This window comes from Macrotis lagotis, chromosome 4 (assembly GCF_037893015.1).
Source record: "Macrotis lagotis isolate mMagLag1 chromosome 4, bilby.v1.9.chrom.fasta, whole genome shotgun sequence".
Classification (NCBI taxonomy): Eukaryota; Metazoa; Chordata; class Mammalia; order Peramelemorphia; family Peramelidae; genus Macrotis; species Macrotis lagotis.
This window is the reverse complement of record NC_133661.1, coordinates 150883320-150903632: the sequence shown is the minus strand read 5'-3', so window position 1 is coordinate 150903632 and position 20313 is coordinate 150883320. Positions and strand designations below refer to the sequence as shown.

Here is a 20313-nt window from a genome sequence, read left to right as displayed (position 1 = left end):
CAAAAAAATTAACTTCTTAATTTCACCTGGAATAGGAAAGATCTGGGCTCCAATCCCATATCTCATACTCCATAGCTGTATGTCCATGGACAAGTCACCTAAGCTTCAGGCAAATCTCTAAGATTACAAATTAGACAGATCTGCTTCAATGTCCTTGACATTATCCATACAGTTGAAATCACATTACAGATACTCAAACTGGAAATTGTAAGTCCAAAAGTCAGGAAGCATGAACAAATGCTCCTAGAGGCAAAGGAAGAATCATTTCATTTATATGAATGCTACATTTATTTCTAGAGCATGTTAGTACACAGTAGCATTCACTGAAAGGACATGCCTTGAAAAGGCCATTCAGTTATTGGCCATCCTGCTCTGGATTGACAAAGTAGATCTTAAGTGGCAGAAACAGGTGGGTAAGCATTGCAGGAGACACTCACCTCCCTAATCTGTATCCTTGAGGAAAATTGATCTTAAATGCAAATTTTTTCAATATTTAAACTTTAATCTTTACTTAAGTGTGGTTTATAGGAGTATTAATTTGCTAATGTATTAAAATGTCCTATTCATTTAGAAAAATTAAAATTCTAAATTAGTGGAAATTCCTTAAGGCTCTTAAATATACATAATCCTCTTTTATTGGATTTACAGATGTGAGATATTTTCTTATTGACATTATAATGTTTTACTGTTGCTTTGACTTCGAAAAAGGAAAAACAAATTGTGGGGAACTCTAAAATATCCTATAGAGATTATTGACCAAAGATTTGAGCTTGTTAGGAATTCTAAAGTATTTCTAGTTTGAACTGAAGTACCCAGAATATCATAGAATTCACTCTCTTATTTAAAAAAAATTGCAAATGGAATTCTTTTTTTATAGGTTTCAGTCCCATTCTATGTTCTAAAATCTGGAACCAAATGAATTAGTCTGGGACTGAGTTAGGCACCTTCTTGATGTAGAATGGTTTACCTGAAAAGTAATAAAATATTCAATATGTCACTTCTTAAACGATCCATGTCCTTATCAGTGGGAGTATCCCTCAACTGATACAAATTACAATTTATATATGTCTCATTTTTCATAAATTCCTTCAACTGAAGAAAAATTCAACAGGTGGCCAGTCTTATGGTAATGAGCTGCTCCAAAGTTAGCAAGCCTGATTCTATAATAGCAGACATACAATCCATTTTTGGTTCTATTTTCAAAGTTTTGCCAGTTTGGTAAAGAATTTAGAGAGCCTGAATTCTGTTCACATAGCCTTTAAGAGGCCAGAATCAAAGGACATCACAGTAGAATTATGATGAAGAAGTAGTATATGACTAAGGAAGACCTCACCACTTCCCAATATAAATTCTAAAGTCATTTCTGTTCTTTGTATTCCATATTCTCCCAATCTGATTTTCCTTGAGATGAATTTAGCTCTCCAAAGAGAGAACTAATATTTGAGGTATTTGGTAGCTTTGGCTTATATTTGGTGTATTTCTCCAAAGGTTTTACAAACTAAATTGGCAAAAGGTATGTTTGGAATCTTGAACTTCAGGTCATTCAATTATGTGATATGTCTGGAAGTCATTGAGAATTATTCTATTGCTTTCATTATATCCCGTCATCATTATGTCGCATATTATCTGCAGAAGGGTATTATGACATTTCTCTGAAAGAAAAAGGACCATGTATTGACTTTAAATCAAATACCAGATCTTCTTAGAGAATGCCAGATTGATCCAGGAACCACAAGCTGTGTAAATGAGGTGCGTGTCCCTCCTTTTAGATTTTTCTGTGCTTTTCTTGGGAGTTATAGAAAATCTTTAAAAACCAATTAACCAGTTTCTCTTGGTCCAGCAAGATGCCATTGGAAGAACTCAGCTCATGTAACCATGGAGCCAGTTTTACAGTTTTACAGCTGTGTACTCTTGTGGCAAGTAATTGGTCAACCTCTTAATAGTTTCCTGCAGCTTGCTTGAGTTTGTAGCTTTTCTGAAGTTGGTCACATATTTTTCAGTGCACAGCTTTCCTTTTTTTGTGTATTTTATGGCTCTGTTTCTCTTGTTCCCTGTACCCTTTAAGGTTGCTCAGCTTTCCAAACTTACTAATTTCAGAGGCCATATAAGTGAACTAGCTCTTTGAACCAGTTCTTCTAGCTATTCTACTTCCCTTAAAGAAAACTGCTTGTCTCCTCTCCTTGCTTCCTGGAAATTCAAAGTCTTAGAATCATATATTGATCTTCTAATCTCAACATTTTTGATAGGAAATGATTTGGCAAAATTCCTGAATCCAGATTCCATCTAGAATTACTTAGTTTTGAGCTCAGTCTCACTATTGGTATTCCTTATATCTTCTCTGGGACTTAAATTCTAAATCTTTCTTACAGGCTAAGGTTGGGTGGCTGTGACAGACATTCATACAAATTTTGTGTAGTAGTAAGTAGTAAGTAGTAAATAGTAGTAGTAGTAGTAGTAGTAATACTATTATTATTAATAATAATAATAGCTTGCTTTTATATTCTAAGTTTGCAAAGTACTTTACAAATATTATCTCATTTCATCCTCAAAAAAAACAAACCCTGGGAGATAGGTGCTATTATCATTCCCATTTTACAAAGGAGAAAATGTAAACAGAGATGTTAAGTAATTTGCTTAGGATTACACAGCTAATAAGTATTTGAGGCAGGGTTTGAATTAAAATTTTCTTGATTCCAATCCCCATATTCTAACCACTGTATTATCTAACTGATTATAATTCTTTTGAGGTAAAAATATTATGGAGGATCAATAAAACTGGGTTCTTCTTGAAAAACTATGTAGTCAATCTGTGTTCTCTTAAGGGAAATCCCTTTATCTTCCATTGACTCAGTTTCTTCACCTATGGAAAAGTTTGATTCTCACTGAAAAGAGATTATTAAGTACCTCCATGGTGACAGGATGGAAAGTACTGTTATTCAGCCAAGACTGGGATTTCTCAGTTGTTTGTTCTTCGTTTTGTGGTATTTGAGGTGATTATTGGAGTGACAGCTTTAGAAATTCTCCAGTTTGGAAGACTTGGCCAAGCAGTTAGACTTGCCAATTATAGTCTTATATGGAGAGAAAAGGTTTGGCAATAACAGAGATCCTGGGATCCTGGAACAAAGAACAAGAGCTATTTCATCAAAGAAATGGAAAATTTAAACCATAAGCAAGGTTCTCTTCCCCTCCCCCAATGCCTTATGACCAGAAACTCTGGACATTCTGATACAAATCTAAAACCCAAATTATTCTCAAAACCACAAGCCACAAAGGATCAGAGCAAAGGTGATACAAATAGCATCCAACCCTCCCATGAGTAACAGCATCTCCTTAAACCAGAGTGAGGTCCTTCTTCCCAGGGATGGGAATAACTCACTACAGTGGATTTGGGTAAAGAGGCCAATTGGGCTGAATGGTAAACAAGCAAGCTTCCCCTTAGATTGGTGGGGTACACCCTTCCAGGTCATTTATCTCTGTTCAGTATCTCTGCTTCATAATGATAAGTCAAACGTTGGACTTGGGTTTAAAGGAACACAGACTGGCCAGTAGACAACATTAAATTAGTCTAGGATAAAGGAGAATATGTGGGTTAAAAGAGATACAGCTCTGAGAGGACAATCAGACTCCAGCCTTGGGAAGAGAAAGGAGGGAGCCCCTTTCTTCAGGGCCTCACATAAAGTATATGCTTGAGAAATGTTTGACTTGAACTGAAACCTCCATATTTCTTAAGTAGATGTGACATTGTTACAGAGCTTGGTTGAGTATGGCAGGAGGAATTAGGGTGACCACAGGTGAGTTGTATGACTATGATCTTTGCAGCAGATAGAACTGCTACCCAATTGGATTAAAGAATTGGTCCACTTCAGGAATCCTCATTGATGGGATCCACATTATTTGGAGTGTTATGATGTTCATCTGATTAATTTGGCTTCAGGGAGAAGAGGAATGAGTTCCTTTGGGATAAAAAAAGTTCTTAAGGAAAAGTCAAAATTTGTAGAGATTCAGTTAGGCCAAGCAAAAGAGTAAAGTAATTATGTACATAATTGAATCCAAAGTCACTGAACTCTAAGATTTGTCTGGAGGATGTAAAGAGAATCTCCAGTTATTCTAAGAATAAATATTATTTCATTTTGAGGTCATACTGCACAGAGCACTGACCCTGGAGTCAAAAAGACCAGTTCTAATTTCACTGCAGTCACCAGCAGTGTGACCTTGGGACAAGTCACTTAACCTCAATTTTTCCTCAACCAAAAAAATGGGGAGAATAACCTCCTAGGCTTGTTATGAGGATCAAATGAGGTAATGTTTGTATATTTTTGTATAATTTTCATAGTAGGCCCTTAATAAATACTAATTTCTTCTTTCTTTCCTTCATGGATCAGGAGATTTACGATGGGCACAACTAGGCTGCAACATATTACTAACAATGATGTGCATGAAAGAAATGGCATAAAAGATAGAATCTAGGAGATGTATAAAAAGAAAGTGAGGTGGGCTGCTCATCGAGAGATAATGGACAGATAATTCCAGTGCTACACTATACCCGTGGAATATTAAAAAAAAAAATTAGAGAAAAGCCTGCAGGTGTTAAATAATCCTTATGAAGGATTTACCCAGGATACAGAGAAGACTCAAAACAGATGAGCATGAATGGATTGCAGTCTTTACCCCTGGCTCAGTGACTTCACAAAGCCATTGAATTGCTGAAGTGAAGAAAGGAAATCAGCAAAGGAAATCAAGTCAGGGAAATGATACTGAAACAGGACATTTGTCTTTCTTGGAAATTCAATTCATTCAGCTCCATTAGCATTTAGTAAGGTGCTTACTATTTGACAAGCACTGTGGCATACCCTATCTCAGTAAGCCCTGGGGTACAATATAGCCGAAAAGTGCACTTTGCCCTTCAAAAGCTAACAAGGAAGAGTGGTGCGATGGGAAGAGAAAGTTAGGGAGATTCTGGAGTACAGCCTGCCGAGGAGGGCTTTTGTGACAGGCCTGGACATTCTCTTTAGAATGAAGATTCTGGGAGGAATCAGGTAATCAAAAGAAAGAGGGAACTTTCAGTGTGAGAAGGACATAGGTGGAGCAAATTCCATAGGGAAGAGGCTTCTGGAGCATTCATGGTAAAGAAAATATGGAAGACTTTCATTTAAATTGTTAGAAAATATCGACTATATGCAAAGCACTATGCAGGCTTAGCACTGGGATACACAGAGAGAAAATTATGTAGTTGCTGAAATCAAAGAGCTTACATTCAAGCAATTTTTCAATCCCAGGAAGGGATTGTAATTTTGAAGAGGTTGGAGGTAGGGAGACAAGAAAGTCATCATAGTAACTCAGGTGAAAGATGATAAGAACCCAATCTAGGGTGGTGAAGAAAAAGAGAGTCCAAGGTGTTTCTGAGTGAAATTTCAGAGCCACAGTAGGCAGAATTTGTCGGTTGATTAGGTGTGAGGGAGAGAAGAGTATGCAGAGCTAAAGTTTCAAAACTGAGTATCTTGAAGAGTACTAGTAGCACTAAAGGAAAAAAGATAGATATGGAGGAAAGGATGATAGGATCATAGATGTAAAGCTAGACAGGACCTCAGAGGTCACTTAGTACAACCCCCATCATTTTAGAGATAAGAAAACGATCTGTCCAAGGTCATACAGAGAGTAAAATATCTGAAGTAGATCCCTTTGGAGGGAGCAATGCATTTTCCATTGGTTTGGCAAAAGAGATAAGTTCAGTTTGGGGACATTTTGAATTTGAGATGCTAACAGAATATCAGGGAGAAATGCCATGGGTCTTCATTGATCATAGGTATCTTTAGAACTGGAAGGGACCTTGGAGATCATTGAATCAGAGCTCAATGCATACACAAGGAAATAGTTCTACAGAGGTTTATTTGCTTAGGATCACAATGTGACCTTTCTGGTTCTATTAATTTAGCTTCCAGATCTAGATTAAGAACCAAGGGAAAGGGAAGGGTTGCAGATATTGTGATCATCTACCTTAAAAGTGATCACTGAAGCCTTAAGAGTGGATGAAATTGGCAAGGGGGACAGTTAAAAATTTAGAGAGCAGAGAATATAAGCTCTGGAGCTGAGTCTACAGAAGTAGACACATTGACCTTCCCAAGTCAGCCTGCTTCCTAACTTAGCCCTTCTTAGATCTCAAATGAGCAACTCTCTTTCCTTACATTGTTTATGACAAAGGCAGGGAGCTTCCTCTAAAGAATAATTCTAACAAGGTAATACAGTGATTTCTCAACAGAAAGGCATTTTAGAAGGGTCTCAAGGAAGAATGACAATCTTTCTTATCTTCCTGGAAGAGTATCCCCACCAGTTATAAAGCCCTCTCTAAGTTAGAAATATTCCTAGGAGACCTGCATAACCTCAGAAACTTCCCATAAATAAGGTAGGACAGAGTCTTTTCAACACATGGAATCCAATCTGGAAAGACTTGACTCTAGGTTAATTTCCACTTTTTTCCCCCTCTTTTTTTTAAAGAGCGAGACTTTTCCTACGCAGGACTGAGTATGGGTATGTTGCTGGCTGGCCAACTGTGCATGTTCCCAGCAGAACTATCTTTGTGATTCTTTTCGTGATTTGTGCTTGTGGTAACTTTGATCTTTTCTATCTGCTTTTTTGTGCTGTTGCTATGGGTACTTTCCATGTCTTTGTAATGGGTCTTATATGTGGAGTAATCCTCTCAGTTTAAATCAAAGAGAACTTACCAATCAGACATTCATTGAATGAAAATTTTAATCAATAGCATATTTCCAAAGAATCTTTCCTAGGCTCCAATTGGCTCGGATATGAAGCCATCTCCTACAGATGTGCTGGTGAAGGTTGGGTGAGCCAAAAATTAATTGTTGATTAGGTATATAATCTTGGGAATAAGCTGTTCATTGCTCTGTGAATGCTTGAAAGTCTGCTTTGTAATTTTTATTAATAATAAGACATGGAAATTGTAGAATATTATTGAATCTAGCAAATAAATCAAAGTAAAAAAATAAAAAGTTATGTTACATAATTTTATAGGAGCATTGTTTGTAGTTGCCTCCTTTCAAATGCCTCAATAGAGAATATCTAATTGTGTACTGCTGACAAGACAATTTATGTCTCTAACTGAGAATGATTTTACAGTTGTGATTCATTTTCACATCTCTAAGATAAGATTAGATGGAGGGGAAGGAAGGATAAGGTTTAAATGCTGTTATGTTGATTCTCTCATCACTAGGAATCATTTTCTCTGTGGCAATCGCTGGCGTTTTAGGGGTCTCTGTCATCCTTGCATTATCAGTTTGGTTTCTCCGACGGAAGAAGAGGTGAGCTGGTTTATCGTCATTATGCTCCAATACTATGGAAAGACTAAAACAGATTCCATTTCTCCATGGACCAGACTTTTACCAAAAGCTGAGCTTATCTTGGCACTGGAATATATGTGTAAGGAATCCTGTGAAGGTTAAGTCCAAAATGTGTTAAAGGGGACTTCTACATAAACAATGCAGATTTTTTTTTTATCAGATTATAGATTTAGGTCTGGAAAGAACTGCAGAACCATGCAGTTCAACCCCCTCATTCTTTAGATGAGGAACTATGAACCAGAGAAGTTTGATGATAGCAGAACCCACATTTTCCAACTTCAGGCTTCTTTCCACTGTATTCTTTCAGTGAAAATGACCTAAGATCTCTGACTACTGTATACTGCTGTATACTATCTCATGTTACCTCTCTGATGAGAGAATGATCATGTCTGTAAAAAGGAATGAGTGGGCTTGGCTAATCTTTTTAGAGCCATTCCAGTTAAGAATTAGAAAAAGCCCATGAGAAGGCATTGGCTCCCCAGCCCTGGTACTTGAGACTCCCCCTTCTCTTAGCTGACTAGATTTATTTGTTTTTCCTTGTTCCAGCAGCAAGAAAGAAGAAAACAAAGGAGTTATTTACAAACCTGCTGTGAAGAAGGAGGCTGATATCAATCCCTGAGAAACTTTGAAGTCCTTTGAGACCCTCATCCAAGGGAAGATCCTTTGCCTTGGACAGTATGCGGCCACTAGGCATTCTCCAGAATAGATCAACCAAAAACTCCCATTAGTCTTGTTATCTTGATGTAACTTAAGTAGGGAGTAAGGTGTAAAAAATTGTCCCCTTAAGTTTTCACTCTTTATAGCTTCGATGAGAAGCTGAGTCAGTTGGCAAATCTAGGTAAGCTATTGAAATGATCTGGATTCTGAAGTCACAGGTCCAGGAACAGAGTTATCCACTATTCTAGCTAGATTAGTCCAGCATATTCTGCTAAGGAGCCTCTACAATACCTTAAGGATAACTATAAGGTCACTAGACCATGTATCAGGGACTTACATATCATGCTATGCTCTTGCCACTTATTTGAAAAAATAGTGTAGTTAGATTGATTTTTTAAACTACATTTTCGTTTAATAGCCTGCATAGCATTAATGAGTATTAAAATTAAAGCCCTATAAGAGGCAGAGGACAGACCTCCAACTTTAAACAGACATTTTCACTAACAACTCTCATTTTCATAACCTGCTAAATCTCACGACAAAGAATGTATTTGTTGGGGAATGCATCTGTTCCTTAAAACTCACTTGAAAGGTCTATGAACCTCTTGTCATAGATCTAGAAACCACAGAAGCCATCTAGTCCTACCCCCTAGTTTTACAGGTGAGAAAAATGAGACTCAGAAAGATGAAGTCATTTATGCAGTTGCCCAGGTGATACAGGCAGGATTTAAACCCAAGACTTCTGACTCTAGAGCCAATTCTCTTTTCCAAGTATTTCCATAAGGCTAAAATGAATAAACCTTTTCAAGGTTTGGTTTATGGAAATTATTTCCCCTCTAGTTAGGAAGAGTTGTCCTCCATTCCAATCCTTTTGAACAATGGCAAAATACTCACATGTATCAGAGCAGAGAGAAGATGTGGGGCAAGAAAAAGGCAAATTAGGGTTAACCTTGGATGCTAATGTCTGCATACAAATTATCTGTAGAATCTTGTCTATTTTAGAGTGGAAGCACTGAGTCAAGGACACTGACAACTATGGATATTAGCCACAATAATGTGGCCAAAAGTAAGTGTTTTTGTTTTTGGGAAGGAATAGCTAAACTTGGGATAGATAGTGGTGCTTAATCTAGAAATTTTAGGTTGTGTGCAAATTTTCATGTAAGTTCTGAATACTTAGTTATGCAAAGGCATTTTCCAAGGTCCTGAAAATTAAAGATTAGCTAGGTACAGTCCTACCCGAGATAATTTCTTGTAAGACTGTGATCTTATGTGTCTTTCAGACTTAAAAAAATATATACTTCAGACTCTAGAAAGATAGACTGGGATAGTAGATAGAGGGCTGGTATCAGGCAGGATGATCACTATTCCAGTTTTACATATGATACAGATGAACTTTTTTGAGCAGGGGGAAAAACTCTCTAAGATTTCAGAATGCTTGCCATCTGCTTTGGGTTTCCTCACCAGGAGTTCCTTACGCTGATGAAATCAAAGGTCCAGAGCAAAAAACAAAACAAAACAAACAAAAATATTTGTTTTAACATCAGAATGGGGTGGGGATGAGGTGTAAAATTTGCCATTGCTGTTTTTCATATTAGAGCAAAAATGGAATCAGAGGAGAATCAAATTACCTGTAAATTTTAAGGAAAAAGGCAAAAGCAAAGAGTTGGTAGATTTTCATGACCAGAGAGCCAGATGTCATGGGTCATTCTGCTTTATTAAGGGATAAATACAGCAGCAAACACACATCCTCAAGAAATATGAATCTCCTTTAGTTGTATTCTTGGATTCCAGTCCTTTGATACATCTGTGGTCTTTTTCTTGAGTGTATCAACCAAATATAGCTTTTGCACTTGTCTAGTTCACAAGGTTCTTTCTGAAGGGGTTGCCCCTTCTCTCTTTTTTCTCTCTCTAAGTAGTGACAGTGACAGCATGTGACATCCAGTTACAGAAATCTACATTTAAACTAACTCCCCACCCCTTCATGTGTCCTCAACATAGATGATTCCTGAGACTTCCTTTCTCCTCACTTGGATACCTGCACAAAACTGAAGGGGTTCTTACAGACCAGTATCAGGATTTAGTAGCTTAGTTTGCTAGGGGGACTCAGGGAATAATCTGTTAGTCACCATTGGGCTTGGACACCTACCTAGTCACATTCGACATTTCCACATTCTTAATGAGACCTGTTGTAACCATCACCCAGAAACTAGAAAGATATAGAGGATCCAAGGACTGTTATTTAGTTGTTTAATAGACTTTTAATCTTGCTATTTGACCCTTTTTATCCTGTTCTAGAGGAATAGCAGCTATAGTCTTTTTTAAATGAGTAGTATGAAACTGGTGAGATCTGTTTGCCTTGACTCAAGGCAGCCCATCAGATGTGAGCACAATTATTCCATAGCAGAATGAGGGCCCTTTAAAATATTCTTAACACAATTTGCAGGTGGGTTTTATGCCAAGGAACAGAAAAATCAATCATTGTACCTGGCACAAGGGTTATTCATAAAACAGGAAACTTACTATTTGGTGGAGATATAGCATTTTTCCTCTTCCTTTTATTTCTCCAAACTCCAAGTGCATGGCCCCAGAAGAGAGCAAACCCCACAATAGTGATAAACCCAAGGAAATGGAAATCAGGTAGCAAAAAATCAAAGCCCTTCCTATCCATCAAATCCTTTCTGCAGGTAGGCAACAAACTTGTTTCCCCCCCCCTTAAAATATCAATTTCTTTAGCTTCAAGAAAAGAAATGTGATGATGAATGAAAATAATATATTTTCTTTTTACCCTGAAACTATCACTGGGGTTCCAAAGTAATGTGTTCAAAATAGTTTCCCAAGATTTCAACCCTCTTATTGCTTCTCACTGATTATAAGGATGTAGGTCTCTGCTCAGTTTCTCCAATGATATCTGATTGAAATGAAGAAAAATCCTATCATTTCCATTGTCAGATACTGACTTTGTATTATGAGCAATTTTAATGAAAATGTACATTGTAAATACAAAAGATTACAAATAAAATGTTTTCCATTTCAATCTTTGGAGTCTGAAAATAAATAATGGTTTAGCATTTCCCAAGTATAAGGAACAGTGCTAGGATTTTCTGATACTAATCCAAATCAGAATCAACCCTGCCTTGGAGGACATTTTGCTGGGGGATCATAGTGGGAGAGTCAGGATGTGATCGATATACATGGTATACATGTATATGATTTATATCTATAGCATACACACACATGCATATATAAGCATATAAAATTCTGTATACACACACACATATATATATCAGGTAATTTGAGAAAGAAAATATTAACTAGGGACTAAGGCTAAGATTAAGCAAAGTTTCATTCATAGCAGCCCTGTTTGTGGTGGCAAAGAATTAGAAATCAAGTAAATGTCCTTCAATTGGGGAATGGTTTAGCAAACTATGGTATATGTATATCATGGAACACTATTGTTCTATTAGAAACCAGGAGGGATGGAAATTCAGGGAAACCTGGAGGGATTTGCATGAACTGATGCTGAGTGAGATGAGCAGAACCAGAAAAACACTGTACACCCTAACAGCAACATGGGGCCGATGATCAACCTTGATGGACTCACTCATTCCATCAGTGCAGCTATCAGGGACAATATGGGGCTATCTGCAATGCAGAGTACCATCTGTATCCAGAGAAAGAACCATGGAGTTTGAACAAAGATCAAGGACTATTACCTTTAATTTAGAAAAAAAAACCCTGATATCTTATTGTCTGATCTTGCTATCTTGTATACTTTATGTTTCTTCCTTAAGGATATGATTTTTCTCTCTCATCACACTCAATGTGGATCAGTGTACAACATGGAAACAATGTAAAGACTGACAAATTGCTTTCTGTGGGGAGTGGGAGAAGGGAAGTAAGATTAGGGGACAATAGTAAAACTCAAAATAAATAAAATCTTTAATAAAAAAAGATTAAACAAATTTCAAAGATGATGTGTCAAACATTTAAATAATCAGGATGATTGTAGATATTCAGGTCCACTTTGCCACCATTGTTATCAACACTAAGGTCCTGAATATTGGTTCAAAGAGATAATTACAGATGTTCTTTTCTTTGTCCAATCAGATAGCTCATATTTTTGGAGACCTTTATGCTCAGTGCTATCATTTCACCCAGTCCAACAACAACAACATCTAATTACTGGTAAATTGACTGTCTTAAAGAATCACAGAATCACAGAGTTGGAAAGAATAATAGGAACTTTTGGACAGAGTTCTAAGGTTTGCTTTACATTTTATATATTCAATATATTTACTTACTGACCCTCTGTTCTACAGTGGTGGTGCCATATACTGACCTACAACACTCCTAGTTGGAACCAGATTAAGATGTTATTGGGAAAAATTTAACAATAAATAAAATATAATAGATCATATATATTAACTAACATGGTTTTCTAGGGGTGGCTAGGTGACAGAATGGTCTGCAGTCAGAAAGATTCATTTTTTGAAGTTCAAATCTGGCCTCAGATGTTGTCTTACTCTGGGCAAGTCACTTAATCCTATTTACCTCAGTTTCCTCGTCTATAAAAATGAGCTGGAGAAGGAAATGGCAAACCACTGCAATGTCTTTGTTTAGAAAATTCCAAATGGGAAGTTGTTGAAGAGTTGAGCACAGCTGAACACCACCTGATGGCTTTCCAAGTCAATATGCAGCTAAAACGGATTCTTAGTGTGGTGTGGTGGCCCCCATTTTTTTTAGTTTGATACCACTATTTTTTTCCATTCTTTAAGATTTTATTTATTTTGAGTTTTACAATTTTCCCCCTAATCTTTCTTCCCTCCCCCCCCCCAAAGAAGGAAGTCTTTACATTGTTTCCATGGTATACACTGATGTAAATTGAATGTGATGAGAGAGAAATCATATCCTTAAGGAAGAAACATAAAGTAAAAGAGACAGCAAAATCAGAAATAGGATATATGGTTATTTTTCTAAATTAAAGGTATAGTCCTTGATCTTTGTTCAAACTCCATGATTCTTTCTCTGGATACAGATGATATTCTCCATTGCAGACAGCCCCAAAATTGTCTCTGATTGCTGCACTGATAGAATGAGTAAGTTCATCAAGATTGGTCATCACCCCCATGTTGCTGTTAGGTTCTACAATGTTTTTCTGATTCTGCTCATCTCGATCAGCATCAGTTCATGCAAATCCTTCCAGGCTTCCCTGAATTCCCATCCCTCCTGGTTTCTAATAGAACAATAGTGTTCCATGACATACATATACCACAGCTTGCTAAGCCATTCCCCAATTGAAGGACATTTACTTAATTTCCAATTCTTTACCACCACAAACAGGGCCACTATGAATATTTTTGTACAAGTGATGTTTCTACCCTTTTTCATAATCTCTTCAGGGTACAGACCCAGCAGTGGTTGATACCACTATTCTACTGTGTCCCCAAGTGGCTAACCCACCCTTCACTTGAAAACCTCTAGTGTTCAGTGTCTACTGAGGTTGCCCATGCCACTTTTGGAAAGGAAGTTTAGTCTTTCCTCATTCCTAAAACTGCCTCTCTTTAACTTCTTCTCATTATTCCTAGTTCTATCCTTTGAGTTCAAACAATACAAATTAAACCCCTCTTTTACATGATAATCTTCTGAACATCTGAAGATCCCTGTCATAGCCTCCATAAGTCTCTAGGCTAAATAGCTTCCTTTCCTCCAATAAATTCTCCAAATAGCCCTTCATCAGCTTCTTCATTCTCTGCTTTATCAGTGTCCTCCCTAAAATAAATACAGTAATCTATATGTGGTTTGACCTGAAAAGAATTCAGTGGGATTCTTACTTCTTTTTTTTTTTACTGACACTAATCTCTAACTTAAATTCAAGATCACTCCTTTGTTCTGTTGGATTTGTATTTAGGAAAAGAAGAATTTTTCATCCATTTAATTTTACCGGAATGGATGGGTAGGCTTCTCCTTTAGTGTCTTGTTGGGGAGGACTATGTTTGGGGATTGATTTAATCAGCACATCATTTTTAAGTGGAGGTACTTAACCAATTTTGTGAAATAGATCCCTTTAGCAGTCTAGTGAAGCCCATTTATTAGGAAAATTCTTTGAAATGTATAAAATGAAATTACAAAGGAAAAGAATTATCTTGAAGTAAAGTTATTAAAATATCTTTTAAGAGTAAATTATTGAGTGGGGCAGCTAGGTGGCACAGTGGGTAGAGCACTGGCCCTGGAGTCAGGAGTACCTGGGTTCAAATCCGGTCTCAGACACTTAATAATTACCTAGTTGTGTGGCCTTGGGCAAGCCACTTAATCCCATTGCCTTGAAAAATCTAAAAAAAAAAAGTAAATTATTAAGATCTGATGGAGCATGAATACAGATACTTTATTTTCTTGAGGATTTTGTCTGTTTTCTTTCACACCAAAACTTACCATGGAAATGTACTCTTCACAGCTACACATGTATAAACTATGTCAAATTGCCTGCTTTCTCAATGGGGGGGAGAGAATTTGGTGCTCAAAATTTGAAGGAAATTATGTTAAATTGTTCTTACATATAATTTGGAAAAAATTAAAGAATAAAAAAATAAGTTCATTGACCTCTCTGGAGTTGTTCCTCCTCAATAAGAAATCCTTCCAGGGGCGGCTAGGTGGCGTAGTGGATAAAGCACCAGCCTTGGAGTCAGGAGTACCTGGGTTCAAATCTGGTCTCAGACACTTAATAATTACCTAGCTGTGTGGCCTTGGGCAAGCCACTTAAACCCATTTGCCTTGCAAAAAAAAACCTAAAAAAAATCCTTCCACCTGGGACACTGGGTAGGCTGTTTTACAAATGCATAGAGCTCCCTAGTTTATTTCTCTCTTGATGTTAATAATCTCAGGTTCATTGAAAAGAATTGTTTATAGTCAATTCATTAAGGAATCTTAAATGAGCTAAACTTATGCATAAGAGACTCCTTGGAGGAGCCACCTTGTTATAAGTCAAATGCTTTTTGTAATAATAAGCAGAAAACACCAAAGGATCCTGTCCTCTTGGAACATTTCAGTCACTAGTGTGCAGAAGGAGATTTGATCTTCAGAGGAAAATTATTCACAAGAGTCTGCCTGTTTTTTCTCACATTTTAATCGAGGACATTCTAAAAAGGGGCAACTAGCAGTTGGAGCAGTGGATAAAGTGCTGGGCCTGAACTCATCTTGAGTTCAAGTATGATCTCAGACACTTACTAGCTGTGTGACCCTGGGAAAGTCACTTTACAATATTTCCCTCAATTTCCTCATCTGTAAAAAAATTGGAGAAGGAAATAGCAAACTACTTTAGTATGTCTCCCAAGAAAATCCCAAATGGGGTCACAAAGAGTTGTAACCTATCAACTGATGGTATCAGAAGTGATAGTTTTTCTCCATTGCCTTTTGTGGAATATTAATACTGACTGGGATTGTTTTCTATAATCATTCAATGCTTTCTAGATTGTACTGTCTTCAGTCAGGTTTGTCAGATCCAGCTGCTCCTTCTAACATTTTTACTTTTTGTTCACATCACACACATTGAATTGTTTGGGCCTAAATCTAACAATGAAAAGTTATTCATTTTATCTTTGTTTTGCTCCTGCCAGTTACATTTTTGGATATCCTTGGGATGATTTGGCTCAGGTGGGTCTCTTGTTAAACATTCTGTAAGTCTGTTAATTCCTTTTTTTTTTTTTTTTTGCTGTTTTAGAAGGTGCTGTTATCTGAAATCTTCCATCATCCTTTTCTGTAGCAGTCAACAACCAGTGTCTCCATTGGTTGTTGGGTCTTTTCAGTTGGTGAAAAGATAGTTTGCTGGTTAAAGCAATTTCTAGGCTCTTTTGACTTATTGCAGTTACTGTTTTATATTGTTTATATTTATACTTTTTTATTGACTTACTCATTGCAGCTACTGTTTTATATTGTTATGCTGTTTATATTTTATTTGCAGGAAATTGTTATATTCAAGATCAATATTTTTACCTTCATCATTTTTCCATGCTGATGATTTTAATGGATCAATTCAAACATATATCTATGAGATTGAAAACAATATGAGTGCAGAACCAATTACAGTACTTTTTTCCTTACTATTTATTCTTACTTTCTCAGGCCTATTTTATAAACTCTAGAGGTCTTTATTACAATTTCATCACATGTTAAGTTCCCAGAACTCAGCAAGGCTACAATTCTCCTCAGGACTCTAGCGGATACAATTGAAGAGTTACTAGTTCTTTGTAGAGTCCCACTTCTGGACTCTCTTATCTTTCCCAGGCAAGCATTGGAGGGGTGGGAGACAAGACAAAGGAGAGAAGTACTCCATGGAGAACTCCAAGTGCTCCATTTATTCACCCAAACAACAGTGCCTAAATACCTTTCCAGTCTCTAATCCACTCCCACTCCTGTGGTACTTAGTAGAACAAGACTGATGTTCAAAGACATCAGGTGAAGATGATTCACAAAGTTCCTATACACAATGGTTCCTAACAGTTCTTTTAAAACTATCAGCTTGAGGTTCCACTCTGGTGAGTTCTACCAAATATCAATCACCAGATCTTTAATATTCTTGCTACTTCTACCACCATCTCAAGTTAGTTTATTAAGATCAATTAACTTTTACTGAGAGATAATCCAATATAAACTGAAGCAGAGTTAAATGACTTGCCCAGGATCACACATCTGAGGCTGGATATGAACTCAGGAAACATGCTTATGCATGCTTTGAAATGGGAAGGAAAGCCCCACCAATCCACATCATTATAGATTTCTCAAAAGCTACAAAGGACTGGATCCTTCTTGGCAGGTTTTCTTATTACATTTCTGTGAGACAGAATGCTGCTTTTGTCTCCCTCTCATAGCCTAGCCTTGCACATCCTAGACATTTAGTAAATGTTTGCTGAATGGCTGAGGGGTTAGATCATATGTTGTCTAAAGTTCCTTCCAGTTCTAATGTCCTAAAATCAGTACAAAAGTCATCGTTAAAGACTTGCCCATTGACAATGTCTCCAAGGGGTAAAGAGTAGAGAAGAACAAGCACAAATTCTGAGATGTCATAAAGTGGAAAATGCCTCAGTGATGGACTGTAAGAACTGTCATCCCAGGACAGCCTGCTTAAGGACAGGGAAGTTCAGTGTCATGTCTGCCAGCTAATGGATTATTCAGACACATGAACTCTTGTAGAACTTAGCTGTGGAAAAGCTGTGGCTTGTCCCTATCTACTGAAGGAGTGAAATATAGTTTTGAAAACATTCCATTTGTCCTTCAGTTATTACAGTAATTAGAACTCTATTTGAATTAAAGAACTCATTTTTTATATATTTTATTTTGAGTTTTACAATTTTTCCCCGAACTTACTTTCCTCCATGCACCCCCCTACAGAAGGCAATTTGTCATTCTTTACGTTGTTTCCATGGTATACATTGATCCAAATTGAATATGATGAGAAATCATATCCTTAAGGAAGAAACATAAAAGTATAAGAGATAGCAAGATCAGACAATAGATAGCAGTTTTTTTCCCTAAATTAAAGGTAATAGTCCTTGGTCAAAGGACTCCACAGTTGTTTCTCTGGATACAGATGGCATTCTCCTTTGCAGACAGCCCCAAATCATCCCTGATTGTTGCACTGATGGAATGAGCGAGTCCATCAAGGTTGATCATCACTCCCATGTTGCTGTTAGGGTGTACAGTGTTTTTCTGGTTCTGCTCATCTCACTCAGCATCAGTTCATGCAAATCCCTCCAGGCTTCCCTGAATTCCCATCTCTCCTGGTTTCTAATAGAACAATAGTGTTCCATGACATACATATACCACAGTTTGCTAAGCCATTCCCCAATTGAAGGACATTTACTTGATTTCCAGTTCTTTGTCACCACAAACAGGGCTGCTATGAATATTTTTGTACAAGTGATGTTTTTACCCTTTTTCATCATCTCTTCAGGGTATAGACCCAGTAGTGGTATTGCTGGATCAAAGGGTATGCTCATTTTTGTTGCCCTTTGGGCGTAAGGAACTCATTTTTTAGAATGCCCTTGTCATAACACATCTGGAGTCTTAGGTCCTGGGAAAAATATTTAACAAGGGCTTGGATAAGCTAGAGAGTGTCCAAAGGAGGGTAATCAGGATGGTGAAGATCTTTGAGCTCACATCCTATGAGAATCAGTTGAAGACCTGTGTAATTTATCTAGAGAAGACTCCAGAGAGGACATAAGAACTATCTTGAAGCATCTGAAGGGTTGCTTGGAAGAGGTTCTGGACTTGTTCTGAATGGCTCTAAAAGGCAAAACTAGGTGCAATTAGTAGTGGTTGTAAAGGTCATTTTGATGTCAGGAAAAACACCTATCAGAACTGTTCAAAAGTGGGCTGATCTGCCTTTAAAAGGTAGAGTTCTCTTAGACTTTTTTTCTCTTCTTTAAGAATATGATTTCTCTCTCATCACACTCAGTTTGGATCAATGTACAACATGGAAACAAAGTAAAGACTGACAGATTGCTTTCAGTGGGGGGGTGGGGGAGGGAAAATTGTAAAACTCAAAGATCTTTAATAAAAATTAAAAAAAAAGGTAGAGTTCTCCCTTTCTTGTCTGGCTTCAAACAGAGGCTTAGACCACCACTTATGGAGCATATCACATTAGGGATTTTCTCTCATGGATAAGTTGAATTAGTTGGTTTCTGAGGTTCCTTCCAGCTCTCAAATGTTGGGATTCTAGGAAGCTAAGCTACTGGAACTCACACCATCTCCAACTAGATGAGAACAGTCTAAGTGAATCTTAGGGTTGGGCTTTTTTGTCTGTTTTTATTTTTTAGGGGAAAGAAGAAAAATGAGATATAGAAGAAGCATAGTGTGGTGAATGGAATTAGAACTGAATAACAAGATGGAGTCAAGTGCCATTCACTCATTTCCCACAATTCTCTTAATATCCAGTGTAGTCAGATTTTTCCAGAGCTAACATTTTTTTAGTTTTCCCCTAACTCCTCCTCTCTACCATTTTTATGGACTTCCAAGGATTCCTCCACTTTAGGATATCAACTACTTCCCTTCCTCCCTGATTTAAATGGTATGTTTGTAGGCAGTTTTCATAAAAAGGAAAAAAAGGGGGGGGGGCTTTGGCTCACACAGGAAGGTCATTTTCATTTCTAAAAAATTCTTTTATTATTAGGACATTACACTATGAGAAAAGCAATCCAAATTTGGACGGCCATTGCAGACTGCTGCTCACTTCTTAGAAGGTACAAAGGTATTGACAATACCCTAATTCAGTCCATGCCTTAAAATTTTCCACAAGGATGTAATAATTCCTCTTATATTCGCTGAGCTCAGAAAGGTGCCCAATAATGCTCATATCTATGACATCTGGCCCTTTTCTCCCACTCCTTACTGCCATAAATGATGCAGAGACATGGTTAAATGATACTGTTTAGTGTTCTTCTTTTCACACATGGCCACTAGAAGTGGAGTCAGGCTTAGAAGTCAAAGAACATGAACAGCTGGAGCCATCTATAGGGAAGTCTGGGAACTACAGCTAGCTACATTTTCTCAGGCAGAGTTGGTATGACTTTACTTGTTCCAAGGCTTTGATTGCTCATAAATATATCATCCTCTGACAGTGATTTAGCAACTGAAAAAGATTAGTCTGAACCATTATAAGGAACAGAGAAATTTTATATTCATTTTTGTCTCTACTAACTCCTGGTCTCTCTCTAGAAACAACTGCAATTAGGAGCTCAAGTGAGAATTTGGAGCAGAAGTAGATTTTAATTCTAAATTAGATACTGATTAGGTAACCCACTTAGGAACATTGATTTTAGAACTAGAAAAGGATTCTCAAGATTAACTTCTCAAACCCCTCATTTCATAAATGAGAAAACTGAAATTCAGAGAAGTTAACTGATTTACCTAAGACTATCACAGATAATAGGGATAGTTATGTTGCAGTGGATTGTGTTGGGTCAGGAGGGTGAGTTAGACTCATCTTCCTGAGTTCAAATCTGGTCTCAGACACTTATTTGCTATGTGACCCTGGGTAAGTCACCTCACCCTCAGTTTCTTCCTCTGTTAAATGAGCAGGAAAAGAAAATGTCAAACTACTCTAGTCTCTTAGCAGAGAAAATCCCAAATAAGGTGACAAAGAGTCAGACATGACTGAAAGTAAATAACAGGTAATGTCAGGGAACATATATCAACATAAATCACTTGGCTCTAAATTGATTTTCTCTTTTAGCATACCTTTCATTGCCTCACCTATAAAATAGGGATAACATAAGTTGTTCAGTTAATAAGACTTTTGTGAGGTAATGATTTC

General features: G+C 37.2%; 1 protein-coding gene across 4 annotated transcripts in view; it reads left to right on the top strand.

Moving 5' to 3' along the window:
- The window catches only part of CA12 (carbonic anhydrase 12), a 76825-nt gene extending 65782 nt beyond the window's left edge, over positions 1–11043 (top strand). The window contains exons 9-11 of one of the 4 annotated variants that reach the window (XM_074234340.1): positions 6493–6525; positions 7226–7313; positions 7902–11043. In XM_074234340.1, coding sequence (XP_074090441.1) covers positions 6493–6525; positions 7226–7313; positions 7902–7971 — 191 coding nt within the window. In that variant the 3' untranslated portion in view covers positions 7972–11043. Of the gene's footprint in view, positions 1–6492; positions 6526–7225; positions 7314–7898 lie in introns of all 4 variants that reach the window. The other 3 variants (XM_074234339.1, XM_074234343.1, XM_074234341.1) reach the window with 3 other exon arrangements.
- The last annotated feature ends 9270 nt before the right edge of the window (positions 11044–20313 follow it).